Source organism: Danio rerio, chromosome 25 (genome assembly GCF_052040795.2).
Source record: "Danio rerio strain M-AB ecotype USA chromosome 25, GRCz13ab, whole genome shotgun sequence".
NCBI classification, from domain to species: Eukaryota; Metazoa; Chordata; class Actinopteri; order Cypriniformes; family Danionidae; genus Danio; species Danio rerio.
The window spans coordinates 24297606-24317823 of record NC_141045.1 but is presented as its reverse complement, the minus strand read 5'-3'; the positions used below and the strand labels follow the sequence as shown (position 1 = coordinate 24317823).

Sequence of the window (20218 nt, the reverse complement as noted above, 5' to 3'; positions counted from 1 at the left end):
ATATATATATATATATATATATATATATATATATATATATATATATATATATATATAGTGTTGGCTCGTCAACATTGCTATTTTTTCAACTCATTGCTAAGTTTGCTTAAAGAAACCCTCCACTTTTTTTTAGAAAAAGGCTCATTTTACAGGTCCTCTAGAGTTAAACAGTTGAGTTTTACCATTTTTGAATCCATTCTGCAAATCTCAGGGTCTGGCGGGAGCAATTTTATCTTAGCATAGCATTGATCAATAATTTGTAGCATTAGCATCTCGCTAAGCAGTTTAAAAAAAGAACGTCTATCGTTTTTCTATTTAACTGGTTCACACATGAGTTTTAAATACTCTAGCTGACCCTCCTGTGTGACAGTTACTTAAAACCCATTGCGTTCTAAAGTTCTCATGGCAACGCGTCAAGTTTATTACGTGACCAAAGAGCTTACAATGACCAAGAGGCGACACTCTAGTGCAATTTGGGAAACAGCCACTAGAGGGCACGGCGGCCATTTTGGAATGAAAACTCCAATTGTACAACAGCATATTATAAGTCAAAATAAACTATTAAAAGTGCTGATGTTCGTGATAATACGTGTTGTATTGTCGTCTTTCAGGTTGTATCTCAGCTTTAATGCGCTTTTTAAATAGATAAATAAAAAACAAAGCAGCTGCTTGCCATTGTGTAAGTAATGAGATCCAATGGACAGCCGATCACTTTCACTCCAAAATGGCGGAATCCAGGGCTGTTGCTGGGCGCTGCTGTTGCAATGGAACGTTCTATTCTGGCAAATTCCACATTTAATGGACACTTTTAATGCTTCCTTCACATAAACCTATTTTTGCCAGTGCCCTGCATGCTATACCAATTGCACTGCAGTGTTAAACACATGGAAAATGGAACTGGAAAACTGCTTGTGTGGTGATCATATTTTGATACTTCCAGATCTTAAATCGTGCAGCTATGGTTTCATTAGCCAGAAGTGTGCATTTCAGTGTGTCACCATCACGTGTGTGGAAACTCCTACGCCTGGAAACGTCTAACGGCTGTAGTTGATACTTACAATTAAAATAGCGCATTTGTCACTCTGTGTGTCTTTATAAAGCAAGTCAGCAGGTGGGTCTAACAAAGGATGTTGGTGATTCAGTAATGTGAAAGATAGAGCAGTTCATGAGATGAGTAAGGACATACTTTTTGGATTGAAACTTGATAGACCTAAAATACTTATTATGGGTTTCAGGTGACCCACATAGAAATATTATATGTATGTAGCAATATATGTAAATTACATTAAAGACATACAGGTTCGTATTTGGATTTCACATATATAAAATACACGCAACAAATATTTTGAAAAATTGCAAAAATGGCCATTTTATATATATATATATATATATATATATATATATATATATATATATATATATATATATATATATATATATATATATATATATATATATATATATTAGGGATGTGCGGAGCAGCCGGTATTTGTATTTGTTGAGGGGGAAAAGTATTTGTATTTGTATTCGAGTAAAATTCAAAATGGCGCAGAAATATATATTTTTTCTATTACACTTCTAATTTACGTTATAGTGAAAGTATTGTTTAATTATACCCATTATATAAATTATAGATATGCAATATTGGTTGTTGTTTTTGAACATGTGATAAGAAATGTCATTGAAAAGAAAATAACATAGAAGCCATTATCTCATCCATGGTTAAACCAACAACTAATAAAATACCATTGTGAATATTATGAACCCCACCACCACCGTTCTTGTTTAAGGACACTGAATAGACAGAATAAAAACAAATAATACTTCAAAAAACTGTTCTTCTTCTGAAAGAACTTTTTTCCAATGGACAGAATTCCAAAAACTAAAATTAACTAAACAAATCTAAATAAAACCCTGCCTGGGAGATCTGGCAGAACAAAAGTATTCTATATAATACTAAAAGATGCAGCCTTGCTATTATCATCTGCCAGCCACAAAAAAGACACAAAGTTTGTTTGTTTGTTTATTTAGAGATATCTGCAAATATTTTTTAATGGAAGTCAATGGAGGAATATGACTAGTCAGTCATAATATATTTGCAGATATTTCCAATCTGAATTATAATTATGACAAGTCAAAATATAATTAGAGATATCTCTAAATATATTTATGGATAGTCTGAACAAGGTTTAAATGCTAAAACGGCTTGCCATACGCACAGTAGCACAGTGGAGATTTCTCTAGTTATATCCTTTCAGTCGTTTGTTATGCAGTGACATGCAGTCAAATATTTCGCCAAACAGTCCTTAGGGATACGGTGACACGCAGTCAGATATTTTACCGGACAGATCCGCCACTTTTGGCGCGCATAAACAATCATAAAGCTCTCGTGCTGCAGGAATGAGGAGGTCTGCTGAAGGCGCACAGCTGACGTGCAGTGAGAGGTTTGCGTCTTTAATAAACTACGGCAGTTTGCGATCACTGAACAGTAAGAATGATTAATAAATCCATATGAAACAACCCCTTAAAAGTCACGTCTCGCTTTCAGTTTCGGGCTTTGGCGCGTTTTGCACTGAGCGTGTGTCTTTCTCTCTCTCTCTCTCTCTCTCTCTCTCTCTCTCTCTCTCTCTCTCACTCACTCACTCACTCACTCACTCACGCGGGCATGCACTGTGGTCTCATGAGGAAACGCTGGTTTTTGATAGTGTTTTTCTTGCTCCCGAATACAAATAATTTTTCAAGTATTTGTTAGAATCAAGTATTCGTAAAAACACGCTATTCGTGCCTTTCCGAATACCGTATTCGGGTTCGGCTCCACCCTTATTATATATATATATATATATATATATATATATATATATATATATACATACACACACACAAACACACACACACACACACACACGCACACATTTGGAACTACACTCACTGGCCACTTTATTAGGTACACCCAACTAGTACCGAGTTGGACTTCTTTTTGCCTTCAGAATTGCCTTAATCCTTCATGGCATAGATAAAACAAGTTACTGAAAAAATCCTCAGAGATTTTCATTAATACTGACATGAGAGCATCACACAGTTGCTGCAAATTTGTCAGCTGCACATCCATTATGCGAATCTCTCATTCCACCACATCTCAAATGTGCACTATTAAATTGAGATCTGGTGACGGTGGAGGCCATTTAAGTAAAGTGACCTCATTGTCATGTTCAAGAAAACAGTCTAAGATGATTCGTGCTATATGACGTGGCACGTTATCTAGCTGGAAGTAGCCATCAGAAGATGGGTACACTGTGGTCATAAAGCTGAGATTTTCTGCTGCTGTAGCCCATCCGCCTCAAGGTTGGACATGTTGTGCGTTCAGAGATGCTCTTCTGCATACCTCGGTTGTACCGAGTGGTTATTTGAGTTACTGTTGCCTCAGCCTGAACTAGTCTGGCCATTCTCCTCTGACCTCTGGTATCATCAAAGCATTTGCACCCATACAACTGCCGCTCACTGGATATTTTTTTCTTTTTCAGAGCATTCTCTGTAAACCCTAGACATGGTTGTGTGTGAAAATCCCAGTAGATCAACATCTTCTGAAATACTCAGACCAGCCCATCTGGCATTAACAACCATGCCATGTTCAAAGCCACTTAAATCACCTTTCTTCCCCATTCTGATGCTGCAGCAGATCATCTTGACCATGTCTACATGCCTAAATGCACTGAGTTTGTGCCATGTAAATTGCTGATTAGAAATTTGCATTAATGAGCAGTTGGATAGGTGTACCTAACAAAGTGGCCGGTTTATTTGATTAAAAAAAATCACTGCCATTTTTGTAATATTTAAAAATGATATGATATTTAGTTTAGGGATGCAACGATTAACTGATTTCACTATTAACCGTGCTTTAATTAATCGTAAAGACTTCTAAACACAGCATTTCCCTTGCACGGAATGAAAATGCTGCAATTAAACAAAGTTATGCCAACTGTGCACTAGTTCTGAGTTTATACACTGAGGCTAATACACACGCATACTGGATTAACTATAGCTGAGACACCTAGCAGCAGTGGGCAGTTAACATATTGCATCTTTTTCGCACACAATTTTGCTATTTCCAATGGATGTGCGCGGCTTGTGCTCACATATAGGGAGCGACACACTCACGTCTTCCAGGCACACTCAGTTGAAAACCTCTCACGCTGCTGCGGCTTTCAGTGCATTGTAAACCAAAGATGTATACGACAAATTTTTATATAAACAATTAAAATGATTATGTATGTATGAACACAGATGATAACAAACAAATACGATTTATTTTAAATAAATTAATTTATTAATAAATATTTTTATTGTTCTGTCATTTATTTTAGTGTCAAATTACCTATATTAAAAGTCACTTATTTTAAAGTCCAAAGAGAGAAATTAACTATTGTTTGTTTTTATTATTTTATTATTATTTTGTGCTTTATTAGTTGGTTACTGAGCAGAAATAAATACCACTTTAATATATAAGGAGTTCATGTGATATTTTTTTTTCTAAAATAGTAGTGTTTTGAAATGAATGAATGCATAATAATTGTAATAACCATGATTATTCCTCAGACTATTACCTTACAACCAAAACCTATAATCATTGCATCCCTAATTCAATGTATATATGTGAAATTAAAACATGATCTCCTATATGGCATTTGCAGATATTTTCATGTACAGTATATTCGTTCATTTCAGTGTATTTGCTTTGTTTCAGTGATGGTAAAATGATATACCCACGCATGCGTAGCAAGTAACGTCTGAGTGCACGTGTAGTGTTTCTTTTTTCCATGACTTCATCATGACTTCACTTATGGCTTGTATACATAAGACATCTAGAAGCTTAATCATGCGCTGAGAGTTCTGGTTCCTCTGCCCCATATCATGAGCTTAAATGAGAGATGCCCCATTGGGATCCATTTATGTGATATGTATGTCAAACTCCAGCAAAATTTCACGCTGGTTTATCACAGACAGGGGGGATTTAGACACACTTAGACTGATGCACACATGTGAGTGTTGAGTGATTGGAGCTGGCGTTGCGCTCAACTGGAGGCTACCTCACACCTCAGGCATGACAGCTGGGGCCCTGTAAGCATTACATCATAGACTGATGTATCCGCATATCGCATGTCACTGGTGCTCCGACAACAAGCGCTATCAGCTCTAGCCCTCGCCTACTCTATACTCCATTGCTTTTGCACATATCCTTTGTTAAAGCCTTAAAGCATAGATTTTGTACATTGCATCAACACTCTATAAGCCACACATACAGTAATGTGATGTTCCTTTGTGTCACCTGATAAATAATCCTGCACTCTTATGATACATCTGCTCCCAACTAAACGTTTACAAGAGTCAAACTCACCCATAGAGAAGTTGCTCTTGAAACATGCTCAAAAGACTGCAGTTTCAAAGTTGTGAGTGATGCAGTTAAACCAGAATTAGTTAGCGCAAACCAGCCTGGACCTTACTTGGTCTTCTCAAGAGTTAAAGCTTTAAGTGTTTCACAAAAATCCAGCAGTGTTCTTAAGAACAGACACTGCAAATCTTTCCTGCAGAGCTATCACTGCGACTAGCATTTTGAGCATTTTTGTAGGCTGACGTCCTATTTTATTTACAAACCTAAAGTCTAACTCGTTTATCTATGTTCATTCATTCATTCATTCATTCAGCAAGTTTTTACACAGCGAATGCCCTTCCAGCCGCAACCCATCTCTGGGAAACGTCTATCTATGTGTTGAATAAATAAAGGAGTTAAGACTTTAAAAAATACTCCACATTTTTTGAAAATAGGCTAATTTTACAACTTTCCAAAAGATAAACTGATGTGTTTTACCATTTTTGCATTCCTTAAACAGCCCCTATTATGGGTTTTTAAAAATGACCTTCCAAGTAGTGTGTAACACAGCTCTAAGTAAAGAGAAATATCCAGCTAAGGCTTAAATCTGAAAGTGGACAGTTTTTAAATCTATTGATTTATTTATAAAAGAGTCAACTCGTAGTGCTTTAAATGAATCGTCTTGATAATGAGTCTTAAGCCGCTTCGGCTTGATCGGGACTCAATCCCCGCCCATTTGTTGCACGCGCAGACCTGGGAAAATTGAAACCTGCAGCCCCGCCCACAAACACTGTAGCAGATCCCGGTTGAATCAAGTCATGAAGACGCTGTGCTCAGCTGGATATTATTGGAAGTGTGAGGGGAAAGTTAGTGTTATTTTTTTCTACCCAAATATGAAACAGTGAAGAGTCAGTGGTTGAGGTTTATTTTTGCAAAAATGCCTCAGTGTTATCGTCCCAGCCTTGTGCTGTGTCAATGGGGGATTCGTCTGCCGTTTGTTAAAGGAAGGATCAGAAAAGACTATTGATGTGTGGGACTTTGTCAGAGCTTGACAAGAACTTTACAGTACACAGTTCATAGACCAGTTTCTTCCTCCATTTTACAAGTGTAAGTGTGATTAAAATGGTTGCCTCCTTGTTTTCTTTAGCTTGCAAATTATGTATTTAATTGTGTTTTGTTACTTGTAAATGATTGCTCTGTATCAGGTTAACTCTTTATATTCTCATATCGTGTCTAAACGTTGAAAACGCAATGCGTTCTGCTTTGTTTACGGATTTAAATGCGTTTGGGAGCTCGCGATCCACTGCTGTTTGTCATTGCTATTGCCACTGTCAGCTGTTCCTACACACGTGCAGCGGGCAAGGTTCAAAATAGTTTAACTTTTGCGACTGTGTGGAGTACTACTGAATTGGTGTCATGGTTAAGAATAGAGCAATATGCTGGTGTTTTACTGCACTGCTTTAATGCACTTCTGCATTGGGCTCACACACATACCTGCCAATATTTGTCCTTGAAAATTCTCGAGACTGGGGAGTGTTAGGTTCGGGGTTGAAGTGTCTAATTAACACTGTTGAGAACTTGGTACTGTGTACTGTGATGTAAGTAACTATGAACTGTCTTTCGGGTCACTACTGTGATCGGATTATATACCAATGCAGGCGACCCGGGTTTCACAGACCATACCAAAATGCTGAGGACCGCAGAGGGGTTTAAATTACGTGAGTTTTCCAGGATAAATAACAAAACAGGAGGGTGGCGGGAGACGGGTCTGAAATACAGGAGACTCCAGGGGAAAACAGAAGTGTTGGCAGGTATGCTCTCACATACACTCTGACTACTTCAATATTGTTGATAAGCCACGGTGGGCATTTCCCTCTGTCTCACGCTGAACGCTTTCAACCAATCGCAACATACTTTAATCGGTCCAATCGGTGCAGATTAGCTTCGCGCTAAGGAGGGGCTTGGGAGCAAATAAATCACTTACCGAATTATATAGGAGTCGCTGGGGTAATTAGGTAAAAATAAATGCATATTATAAGACAATGAAAGTGTTTTTCAACCGTGCATGCATATCGCCCTGTTGGAGACCCTTAAAACCAAAATATGATAATTTTTATTGTATAATAGGAGGTCTTTAAGGCAGTGGTTTGCAAAGTGGGGGTTGGGGGACAATGACAGGGGGTCTCTTGGTGACTATTAGAATTAGCATATTTTATCCATAACCCACAGAAGATAAAAATAATAGTTAATATTTACATTAAAAACAACCCATCAGCCTTTTAATTATTATTTTTTCATATGATTGGTGTGTTTACATTAGATTAACAACACAGCAATAGTGTCAGATGCAGCAGATTGATTTTATAGCACCAGGTTAAACTTTCTGACACCTTTACGGTAATCAAATACAATAAAAATGAATACAGGCCACAACTGAACATTGAGGATGATCTCTGAGTGGCAGTCTCCAAAATTAAACCAAGAATAGACTTGTGCTCAAAACGTCTCTTTAGGTGTGGTTAATATTAAATTAAACAATAAATAAATGACTATAACAATTATATGATTGTTAGACTGTTGCACTTTTTTTTGTTGTCAGTATGCTCGTGTTTATATAGGCCTATTGTCTTGTGTGCTACGTTTGTATATTTATAGCCACCTCCAAGAAATGTGTGGGTCGCAAGTAACTGGCATGGTTATTTTGGGGGTTGTAGGCTGAAATTTGGGATCCCCTGTGTAAGGTGTTCCATGGGTATGATGGGAGCACTTTAAGCTTAGCTTAGCATAGAACAATTTTCCTATTTAAGGCTTGACACATCTGTAGTTACATCATCTATTAAAACCAACTGAAAAAAGGCCAATATGGGTAAGATCTATGCTTCCATTCTGGCATAGTAATCATAGCTTGGCATAAAAAACAAACAAACAACCAAACATCAGGATGAGAGTATATTTCCTAGCATATTGTCTTTGAAAAATAGCAACTTTTCTTTTCCTGTCAGTCTCGGCACACAAGGTATCAACAGAAGAGCTTTAAATAGAAAAAAATATAACTTTTATAATTTTTTTTTGAGGGAGAGGCTAATGGTCTAATCTGATATAATGATCTATGCTAAGCTAAGCTAAAATGGCTCTAAATTGATTCAGATCAACTGAATTGGTTCGAAAATGGTTAAAATCAACTGTTTAACTTTAAAAAGAGCATATTTTCTGAAATAAATTGAGTGTTGCTTTAATTTTGTAAATAAAACTAGATATTTTACATTTATTAGACACTTCTAGTGCTTCCTGCACATACATTGTGTTTTTTCTAGCATATCAGCATGGAGACAGTAAGTTTTCATTTCTTGGCACACAATGTATTAACAGAAAAGCTTTAAATAGGAACACTGCAAAAAATGCTTTTCTTACTTAGATTTTTTTCTTGTTTCTAGTCCAAATATCTACAAATTCTTAAAACAAGCAGCATTTTCTAGACAAGCAAAACATATTGTCTTGTTTTTAGAAATAATATCCCAAAATGAAGTGAATTTTTCCTCAAATCAAGCAAAATAATCTGCCAATGGAGTAAGCAAAATAATCTTGTTTTTCAATTTGTGATAAGATTATTTTGCTTACCACATTGGCAGATTATTTAGCTTGATTAAGGGAAAAATTCACTTCATTTTGGCATATTATTTCTTAAAACAAGCCAATATGTTTTGCTAGTCTAGAAAATGTTTCTTGATTTAAGAACTTTTAGATATTTGGCCTCGAAACAAGACAAAAATCTAAGTAAGAAAAGCATTTTTTGTAGTGAAAAATATAGCTTGAAACATTTTTGAGCGAAATGCTAATGGTCTAATCTGATTCAATGATCTATTCTTTGCTAAGCTAAAATGGCTCCAAATCGTTTCAGATCAACTGAATCAATTCAAACATAGTTTAACTCAAAAAAAGTTGAGTGTTCCTTGAAGTTTTTAAATAAAACCACATATTTTACATTTATTAGACTCTTCTAGTGCTTTCTGCACATACATTCATGTACATACATATCCTGCTATACTAATTGCACTGCAGAGACATTTAAATGCAGGATTTTTACTGATTTACAATGTTTCCAAGTACTGGGTTGTTTGCTTCGCAAAACATATGCCAGAAGAGTTGGTGGTTCATTCCGCTGCAGCGATTTATGATAAATCCGAGACTAAGCCGAAGGGAAATGAATGAATGAAGGATTTACAATGCACCGCAATGTAAAGCATTTAACATTATAGCATTGTATTAAATTTAGCATATTGTAATAAATTTACTGTTGGTAGTGTGATCACGCTGAAACATGCATCTCTCTGTACATGTATAAAGTGCACGCTTGCAGTCTGGTTCATGCTTAAAGTCGTCGAGAGGGTGTTATATTTTTTCATTTTCAGAAAAACATTGAGTGGGCCCCTAAGGTGGCTGCATATTTGCTCGGTGAGTAAGGAATGTGGTTGCATGCCTTACTCATGAGCCAGATTCAGCTCATACACAGTAAGAGCGAGCGAGCGAGAGAGATTGGGGGGAGACAGAGTGAAAGTAAGCGAAAGAGGAGAGAGACAGGGCAGACTGTGCTCACGGCAAATGAGCTCATTCACTCTAAGGTCATAGAGAGAGAGAGAGAGAGAGAGAGAGAGAGAGAGAGAGAGAAGGCGGGGAAAGACTTGAATGGAGGCTGTACAACAATAGCGAGCTCCACTTTCAGTTGTTGCCACACAGAATGAGATCGAGGAAGGATCCGTGGCACTCCTGAGGAAAGACCACACACTTCTTCTGCTCTGAGTGGGGGACATAGCTAGGATCGTACTTTTCGTGGCATTCAGTGGACATAATTTTTTTTTTTTGGACTGCGGTTTGGTGCTTTCTGAGTTGGTGCAGATGCCCATAGACGTGGTCATATCGTCTCCGGAAAACTGCTTCTGGCCGGGGCTTCAGCAAACAGACATGAGGCTCAAAATCAGAGTCCGCAAGATGAGGAAAGAGCGCAAGCTTAGAGGTGTGTAACGTCTGTTGACACCTGGTCAACGGTGCTTTCCCCATTTGAGCCTGTCAAACATACTGATTGTGATCTAGTTTTATTTTAATTCTTGAGATCGTTGTAGCTATCTAGTAGAGTAACATTTGTGCTTCTTTAATAGTCTCTAAAAGCAGTTGTAGTTAAATGGGCATGTGTGGGAGTGTTTTATTTTAGTACATTCACTGCAGCTGATTTGTTTGTGTTCATAGTTTGGAGCTTATGGTGCATTATTGAGCGCACATAAGGTGTATATGTGACCCTGGTATGCAAAACCACCAGTTTTATGTTGCACAATTTTTATTTTATGTAAAAAATCATTCAAATATTACGTAAAGATCATCTTCCATGAAGACATTTTTACTGTAAATTTATCAAAACTTTCAGGTTTGGTAATTTGCATTGCGCAGAACTCAATATGCACAACTTTCGTGCATAGTAATTCGATTTTTAAAAACCCTCAGAGATTCCAGATATTCAAATACTGTAGCTGTATCTCTGCCAAATATTGTTCAATCGGCTTTCAGATGATATCAACATCTCAATTTCTAAAAGTTGGCACTTATGACTGTGGTTTTTGTGTTCCATGGTCACATATTTGAGTTTGATATATCACGTATGCTTTGTACTGATGTCATCAAGTACAAGTTAAACAGTTGGACTTTGCTAAGCAGTTGACTTTTATTGCAGTGACGTCTGTGTTTCCGTAACGGCTTTAAAGCAGAAATGTAATAATTGTAAAAGCGCCAACAGTTAATGATTGGGAGATACAGAGTCCCGGGGTTTAACACTTCTAATCTGTCAAGCATGACACAAAGCGCCGGGAGTGATGAGGTAGCCACCAACCCCCTGCTGTTTTTTGTGTTCCTCATTGTGCAGCATGCATGTGTGCAATGATGTCATTGGGCCTTTATTGAGATGCTAATAAGTGAGTGCGTGTGCGTGGAGATGGGGACAGATGGGGTCTGCTTCTCAATGGCGTCATGTCTTCTGCATCTAGAGACGTGCGTGCGTGTGTGTGTGTGTGCGTGTGTTAATGTGCATTAGTTTCATTCAGGGGCCCATCAATGCCACTAGATGTAGAGGCCCTGAATGGAAGCCTGTGTGAGAGTGGCTATAGAGTTCAGATGAAAAACTGAGGGGCTCCTAAAGATGGAGGTCAGGTGCCAGAGGACAATGAACTAATATCAGAGGCTGTAGTTAATGAACTGTGTTATTAAACACCATCATGTCTCCATAGATCCAAAATAAAACTCATTGTTTGCACAGTAGGGGAGGATAGAATTGCAGATGCATTAAACATTCAGGTAACTATCATCAAACAATTAAAGATAAACACTTCCATGATGAAACGGTTTCTCTAAAAGAGTTTAGAGGTACGTCAGACAAAGCTGGATGGCGAATGGAGGTTATGTAAGCTTTGGACAAACAGACAGAGAAAAAAGGAAGTGTGCAAGTGGCACATTGCCTTTTCATCCAGCATGAGGTTGACCCTGGCACACTTCTCTTGCGCAAATGCATGTATAGTGGTTTTAAGAAACGTCACTATTGACCTCTTACGCAACTATTTTTGCTTAAAGGCCACCTATTTTACCCCCTTTTCAAGATCAAGTCTTTTTTGTCTCCAGAGTGTGTCTGTAAAGTTTCAGCTCAAAATACCCATCAAATGATTTATTATACCTTAAATTTGAGCTGTTTTTGTTGACTCTGCCTTTAATGGAAATGAGCTGGTTCTCCCCCTCCCTCAATCCCTCAGAGTCAAAGAGATCGCTCACTATTGCTGTGGTGGGTGTAGCTTCTCCTGCTGCGTCTCACACATAAGCAGCACAGTGACATACAAGAATGAAGCAGATCTTTCTTACTACAGAAAGAACTTTCCCAATGGTTATTTGATGTATTTGTTATGGAATTAATTCAAGCCTTCCCGCAATACACGTTAGGATACACGTCAATATACACTGGTGTATGGACATTTATTATGTTAAACCTGATTTAACGCCCACAAACCGGGAGTAAAGTGTCTTATTTTGTAATTGTACTGACATTATGCGGCTGTGGTGAAGAATTATAAAGTGATATGACAAGCATGCACTGTTTTAAAAAGGTTTTAAACTGGACCGGGAGGGGCAAGTCGTAGTACTCACTCTGCTCCCATAAGCTCTGCGCTGGTTGGGAAAATTTCAAATCGAACCAAAGCAATTGATTACAAATGGCTTAAGGTTGGCAATTAATATTCGGGACGTTGCAACCTGCAGAACCTATTAAGTTTTATAAAGATAAATAAATAAATAAGAAGTTTTAAACTCATTCTAGAGGTGCTGATGATCACAGAGTGCTGAACAGATCTTTTAATCCCAGTTGCTTTGTGCACGTCCTGTCTTGTGGATATGATTATAAGCGTTACTATGAAGACATGTTAATATGCTGCTGTCAATCAATTCGGTGGGTGGGGAAACCACACTCCTACATCACATTGCGGTGGGCCTCAAAATGGGAGAGATTTCGATCCTATTTTAACATCAGGAAATAAAAAAAATTAGATTTATTGTGTTTCTATCACTCCAATATGACTGAGTTCTGTCAAAACAACTTACAAAATATGATTTTCATCTCTTTAAGTCAGACATGGATGTGAATTGTGCTAAATTGTGCTTAGTGAATGTGTATGTATATAACTGTATTTTAACCGTGTGATTATTGCAGGAGTAAAACCGGTCATTCGCTTATTTAACTTCATCTAGACAGATACGGAAGCTCATGGTTTCCTTGTAATCCTAACTGTCACCACCACCGCCCTGTTAGAAATGATAGCTGATGACCTCACTTAAGTATTTCCTCTCTTGGCTTTTCAACAATGTGGTGCTGTACGTTTTCCTGTTAGTGCTGCTGTGGTCTAGAAACATTCTTTTTCCTTTTTTTTTTTCGAGGAAGCTATATAAAGGATCCCTGTAGGTCTTCGAAGCCGTTTTCCAGACCGTTCCAAAGGGGGAGCCTGTTCACTTGTTTTTTGAGCTGTGGTCTTGCTTTTACAGATCTCCGATAGCCTTTGAAATCCCTGACCTTTGAGTTCAAGGAAGAGGGATGGGAGGTCATCATTGTTTCCCTCTTTTGGCACAAGTAGTACATTTGGGAGATCGGAGATAGGAAGCCACACACTAGGGAAAATTTGAAGCTTTACCATGGATGGTTGACAAAATGCCCAACCCCAGTTATGTCACTTGACTCATAAAGACGGTTAAATTTTCAGAAGAGGGGAGTAGACATCCAGGATACGGGGTTTGTATCATTGTGTTAGAATTAGGCATGAGTCGGTATAAGATTCTGAAAGTATGATAACCTCAGACAAATATATCACGGTTTCATAGTATTGCTGCTCCAAAATAAGTTATTTTTAAATGTCTGGGTAAAAACCAAAAATCTTTTTGCTCTTTTAACACAATTTATGTTATTTTAGAAACTGGTTATTGTCCCATGCATAGTTAGAATCTATATGTATTTGTGGTTTTTGAGGGGGGAAGGGTGCATTTGAACCAGTATGGGGGGTTGTCGAACATTTGGTTGGCAATCATTCATCTACCACTGGTTTGAAGGGTGTATGGCGGAGGCACCAGGGGCCTGTTGGTTCTGCTTGAGTGACATGCAAATCACCTCTCGGTCTTCTATGCTGAGAGATGATGTCATCGTACTTGCCATTGCCATTAATAGCAGGAAACAGACAGGTTGTCGCTTACGCTCTTAAAGCGATAGTTTACCTAAAACTGAAAATTATGTCATCCTTCACATGTTCCAAATCTGTTTGAGTTACTTCCTTGTGTTGACCTCAAACGAAGATATTTGTTGAATGCTGGAGACCACAGACTTCCAGAGTTGTTATTTTTCTTGCTTTGGAAGTCAGCGATGAGAATATCTTCTTTTTGTTTAACAGAAGAAATAAACTCATAAAGGTTTGGAACCACTTGAGGGTGAGTGAACAGTGAGCAAATTTTCATTTTTGTTGTAGTTGCTCAGTTGGTGATTTGCACATCAGTAAGCTGGACAGATGTTCCTTAATGTCAGTTGGCGCAAAGCAGGTTAAGTAAAGGGTTAGGTTCACAGCATGATGTCATGTGATAACGTTTGACATGGCGTACGCTTTTCTTTGTTCTAAATGTTATCATCTCACTTTTTATTTGCCATGACTCACTTTATTGACTTGTTCGTTACAACTCCTCCCTCCCATCGAGTTCTGTTCAACACAGTCACTTTTGTTTGGACTATTGCACTGTTTCCTGGCTGGGATGAAATGATTTCATGGCTCCCTGGTTGACTGCTGTGTATGCACGCTCCCAGGGTTACCATGTCCCAGATTCTCATGAAGCTCATCTGAGATTAAGGTCTAAACCCATCTGCTGGGGCTCACACTTTCTGGCAGCAGTGCACAGCTCGATGAAGTCTTTTCTTACTTGCTCTGTAAGTTAAATCCACTTGTCCATCTTTCCCTGTTACACAAATACATTCCAGGTTTTGCTTATAGATACATTTGTAATAGCATTCTATAAGTTTATACTTCTTTGCATTGATATGTGGGTATTTTGTTGTCCAGTCAGCCAAGAACTGTGAATCAAGGGCTTGGTCTGCACCTGTGACCACCCTCATTCTCAAAGCCTGACGCAATTGTTCAGTTGAGGATATTAGGTCATTCAGGAAAAAGAGCTCAGGCAGACAAATGCCAAAACTGGAGCCACCCGCCTCTTAAAGAGACAGGATTCTTTTATAGGCCAAACGGTCTTTGCTCTCTTGACTGTTGCGTTTATACATGCACTGACCTAGATTGGCATAACCGTTTTCAGAACATCTGAATACTTTCTTGATTGGTTTTTGACAAATGACATATGACATCAAGATGTTTTTTTTTTGTTAGCATGAAAGGTTTTGACTTGAAATAGTTCTCCTATTATTGTAGTGTCTTTGTTTAGTTGTTTGAGCGTTGTCGAGTTACATAACATCTGTTTCAACAGTGATGATGTTACCAGCCGCAGAATTCTTCACAGTCTCTTATTCTTGTCTTAAAACTCTTTTTGTTGCTAATGTGTTCCTTCTTTTCTTTCTGTGTTTCTTTAGGTGGTTTTGCAGCATTCTCATCATGTTTCCCAGGCCTTTGTGAAGGCAAGCCGGTGGCCACTCTGCCTATGAGCTTGTCTCAGCCGTGTTTGCCTGTGGCAAATGTTGGTCCCACACGAATCCTGCCCCATCTCTACCTGGGATCACAAAAAGATGTGCTTAACAAGGTACGACTGCTCATTACTGACATCTTAGAATGTTAGAGTTCATATTTTATATCTTAATTCTTTGCTCCCTCAGGATCTGATGGCTCAAAACGGCATCACATATGTGTTAAATGCAAGCAACACCTGCCCAAAACCAGAGTTTATCTCCGAAAGCCATTTCATGCGCATTCCCGTCAATGACAACTACTGTGAAAAACTCCTGCCATGGCTCGACAAAACAAATGAGTTCATTGGTAAGAAAATGCTTGCTTCAGTACCTTAAATGTTGATTATATTTTCCCTTTGCTACTTTCTCTTTTTTTGGCTTGTCAACAGAAGAGGTATTTGAGTGTCCTGCATGTTTTGTTTACTCACATGTTTTCTTTCTTCCTTTCAGACAAAGCCAAGGTTTCCAACTGTCGAGTCATTGTCCATTGTTTAGCTGGCATCTCCAGGTCGGCCACCATCGCCATTGCTTATATTATGAAGACAATGGGCTTGTCATCAGATGACGCTTATAGGTAAACTCACTCAGACACCCTGCAGCTTAGATTGCACAGTCTTAGAAAGATATTTTCTGTAGCTGTAATTTTATATCTATTTCCTGCAACATGGAAAATGGATCACATAGAAACTTGCAAACAATACCTGCTGTAGGTTTCCTAAAACGTATCTTTATTCACGGCCTATACATCCTCACATGATGCCTCTTTGTGTTGAATATGTTGTCCTATGCACATGTGTGGATTTTGCCTCAGGGTAATCATTCTTACTCTTCTTGTGTTTCCAGGTTTGTAAAGGACCGCAGACCTTCAATATCACCCAACTTCAATTTCCTGGGACAGCTGCTGGAGTTTGAGAAAGGTCTGAGGTTGCTGAAGGCTCTTTCCTCAGGTCAGGAGAAGTTGGAGCAGTTGAAGGAATTTTCAGAACCTAGAAGCGAATCTTCCAGTGATCCCGAAAAGGGGCGCTTGGAGGCTGAGAAGGATGGCACAGAATTAGATGGCAAGCTGCCTTCTCCAACCTCCCTCCAGCAGGGCTTTAATGGCTTGAATCTGTCGGCAGAACGTATTCTAGATACCAACCGGCTCAAACGCTCCTTCTCACTCGACATCAAATCGGTCTATGAGCCCAACCACTGTCCGCGCCTTGCACCTGCACACACCGAGGATGTCCCCAAACTCTGCAAACTTGATAGTCCGGAGGCCAGAGAAGTCAATGGTATATGTCAGCACTCACCTGTTTCCATCAGCCCTGGGTTAGCTGAATCTCCAAGCATCTTTCCTGAAAGCAGCTCCAGGCCTCGTTCGCGAAGGAAAAGCAAGCACAATGGTAGCAGTGCTGGAAGTTCTCCCGTGCACTCGCACAGTCTAAACCTTGGACGCACACTCTCTGCACAAAAAAGTTCCAGTCTTAATGACAATCTGAAGCCCTCCCTGCTGCTTAGCCTGCCCACCGTGGGTTCCGGTCCCATGTGGACCAAGCATAGAGACACCGTACAGGCCACAACCCCTGTTACACCAACAGATGAAGCCCCTTGGTTCTACGGCTCAGAATCAATGAATGGTAACGGAGGTGGAGGAGGGATGGTACACTTTCCTGCACTAGGCTGTAGCAGTCTCCCCGGACCGTGTGAGTCTGTGCGTCTGCGGGAAAAGGTTGGGGAACCACGGGACTCAAGGGGCAGTTGGCATGAGGATGCTCCCACTTCCAGTGCTGCTGATAAGCAGTTCAAACGGCGCAGCTGTCAAATGGAGTTCGAAGACGGGATATCAGAGACACGTTCAAGAGAAGAACTGGGAAAGATTAGTAAACAGTCCAGCTTCTCTGGGAGCATGGAAATCATAGAAGTATCCTGACATCACCTGCACAGTCTCTGGGGACTTTACACACTGGCAGATAGGCACCACTTATGAGCAAAGATGACTAAGAGTTGACCTGGAGATGCTCTTGTGTGGAACATTTTCATTTTAGTCATAGGCTTGTTGTTAATGACTGGTTCTCAAAAATGAGACTTTTTTTTTGTTTTTGGCTGGTCTTTTTAAACCGGTGGACCCGGACACAGATTGACTTTGCTTTTTTTCTATTTTTAAGCCATAGCCAACCCCAAGATGACAACAAGCTGGGACTCCAATTGCAGAAAGAAATCTTGTTTCCCGACTTTAGAAACAGATCCCCAATCCCTCATAAAAGCTTTACCAGCCTTTTGGTCTATTGAGATTTGAGCATGGCTGTTACGCTCACACTTGTTTCTTTTATTATGCCGCCCCTGGACTCAGTGAAGTTACACCGCCACAGCACGAGGAGTCAGCACAGACTGAGCATTGGTGGTACATTTACTAGCTGAATGAAGGCCTCTTTGTGCACCCTGCTCCTGCATCCTAGCATTCTCGGAATCCTGGAGGAGGACCCAGGCATGTCATGAAGGAAATGCATTGTGGGCGTTTTCCCATAATGTTCTCTGTCAATCTATTGTTACCCAGATTTCAGGGTCTCGTCCTTCCCCTCCTGTGCCCAAGTGGTGATGCTCGAACTCTTGTGCAACCCACGTTTCTGTCACTGAGCATGCTTCAAAGCTGCTGTGTTCCTTACAAACGAAAACTACACGAACTCTACACAGTGATTTCAATGGACAATTTTTTTGTCATTTTCTTAGTTACAGTTTTAATTTATTCTACTGGTTCATTCTGGTAATGAGAAATAATATAAAGATTGTGGAGTTTTTATTTTTCCTCTTTTTTCAGTGTTGATCTCACTTTTTCAGTGACATTTATAAAAATACATTCGCAAGGCCGATACGCAACTACAAGCAATATGTGTTTTTACATACCTTTCTCTTTGTCCTCCTTTTTGTTTCTAAGGGAGTGCCGTAATTACCAGGAATTATCTGATGTTTAAATGCACTTTCTGTTGCTTTAAGAGGGACGTTTTTATTAAAAGGGTACCACAACGCTTTACAAACAAAAAAAATCTTGTGTAACCATTGATGTCCTGCGGTGTGTCACAAACTAAAGCATTTCTTACCGCTTTTGTTTGTCTCTCCAGCCTGCTGGCTTGAATTATTAAAGACTTTAATCCAGCATGAACAAGTTCTAGAGTAATCTAGAAGAATATGTATGATACCCCAGCATCGTAAATTTGATTTTCAAGAATTCGAGTTTTGTATTAACAAGCACACAAGACAAAATGAAGGGAAAAAAAATTGACAGGGACTCTTGAAGGGGTTTGTCTGTGTCCCCCATTTGTTCTGCATATTTATGACATTATTTATTGTTTGTTTGGGTCTGATTGTTGGAGGATGTTTGGATGGATGTTGTGAATGATTGGTAGACTGACCCTTTGCTCATGTAGAGTGACATTTTGGAGAGGAGATAAGCCCCTAATATTCCATATGAAAAAAATTCAATAAATTAAACACAACTAGATGTGTTTCAAACATGGCTAATGGCCCTACATATGTCTGTTGATCATCTATGTTTACTTGGTATCTAAGGCTACTTTTACAAGACTATGACGTAGCAAAAAATGGAAAGGTTTTCCCCTTGCATTTAAAATAAGTTTCATATTTACATGACAACGTTTTCAAAATGATCCATGTTTACCCATCTCCAAAAAACTGCCAAAGATGCTGGATTACATATGCCAGGCCAGTATTTATTGATGTTACACTCAGTGCCGAGACTTCAGAGTGTGTGTCGAGAAATCTTCTAAAACTTTTAGGAGAAGCGCATGTTGAAGCTTGTATCCTTTTGGAGAATTTTGGCATCCAAAGCCTCATTTTTGTTCTGCTGTTTTCATTGCTAAGTTATACAGCTAACTATATAATCATATAGCACTAGATAACAAATATTACACGGCTAAAAATGCATGAGTCTATGTGAAAGTGATTTTTTTATTCTTATTTAAGACTTAACTGGAGAAAAATGTAGAGCGTCACATCAGGTCTGCTTGTTTTACACTTTTCAGCCCCAAGGGGGTATCTTGAGCAAACTAAGACTCCAGAAATGAACCCTTTTGTGAGGGCTGCATCACTTACAGTACTACTCAGTAGGTACTGCATTTGCATTTAAATGTACTACTCAGCCGTTAGAAAAGCATGTCCTTTTTAAAGTAAGACTGTAAGTAGTATGAATGGAACTCAGACATACTACATCCGCCATTTTGCCATCATCAGTCGCGTTGTTTCACTCCCATTCATGAATTCTCTCGCAGTGCATCAAATGATAGCAAGCGACCATCTGATGTGCATAGAATCGCGCCAGAAGTAGGCCAACCGGGTAGATCTCACTTACTGTTTTTCGAATTCTATAAATTCAGACGTTAAACTCTGCTCGCATACTGGTTTTGAGTACTATATAGTATGGAAGTATGCGATTTCAGACACAGCTGAGCTTCAGTGATTTATAAGGCTTTAGCTTGTCATCACAACCAGTATTTAGCCATTTCACCTTGTTAGTAAGCAGTGCCTGTAAAGAAGTGATGACGTATCGTCAGCGACCCAGTGCTGGTTTGTAAATATACTGTATGTATGTATGTATGTATGTATGTATGTATGTATGTATATATATATATATATAT

At 39.0% G+C, this 20218-nt stretch overlaps 1 protein-coding gene across 3 annotated transcripts in view; it reads left to right on the top strand.

Moving 5' to 3' along the window:
• dusp8a (dual specificity phosphatase 8a) overlaps nucleotides 1-19080 on the top strand; it is a 73329-nt gene extending 54249 nt beyond the window's left edge. Inside the window, exons 1-5 of one of the 3 annotated variants that reach the window (XM_087310521.1) lie at nucleotides 10088-10376; nucleotides 15495-15661; nucleotides 15735-15894; nucleotides 16038-16161; nucleotides 16431-19080. In XM_087310521.1, coding sequence (XP_087166647.1) covers nucleotides 10259-10376; nucleotides 15495-15661; nucleotides 15735-15894; nucleotides 16038-16161; nucleotides 16431-17499 — 1638 coding nt within the window. In that variant the 5' untranslated portion in view covers nucleotides 10088-10258 and the 3' untranslated portion in view covers nucleotides 17500-19080. 3 annotated transcript variants of the gene reach the window in all.
• The last annotated feature ends 1138 nt before the right edge of the window (nucleotides 19081-20218 follow it).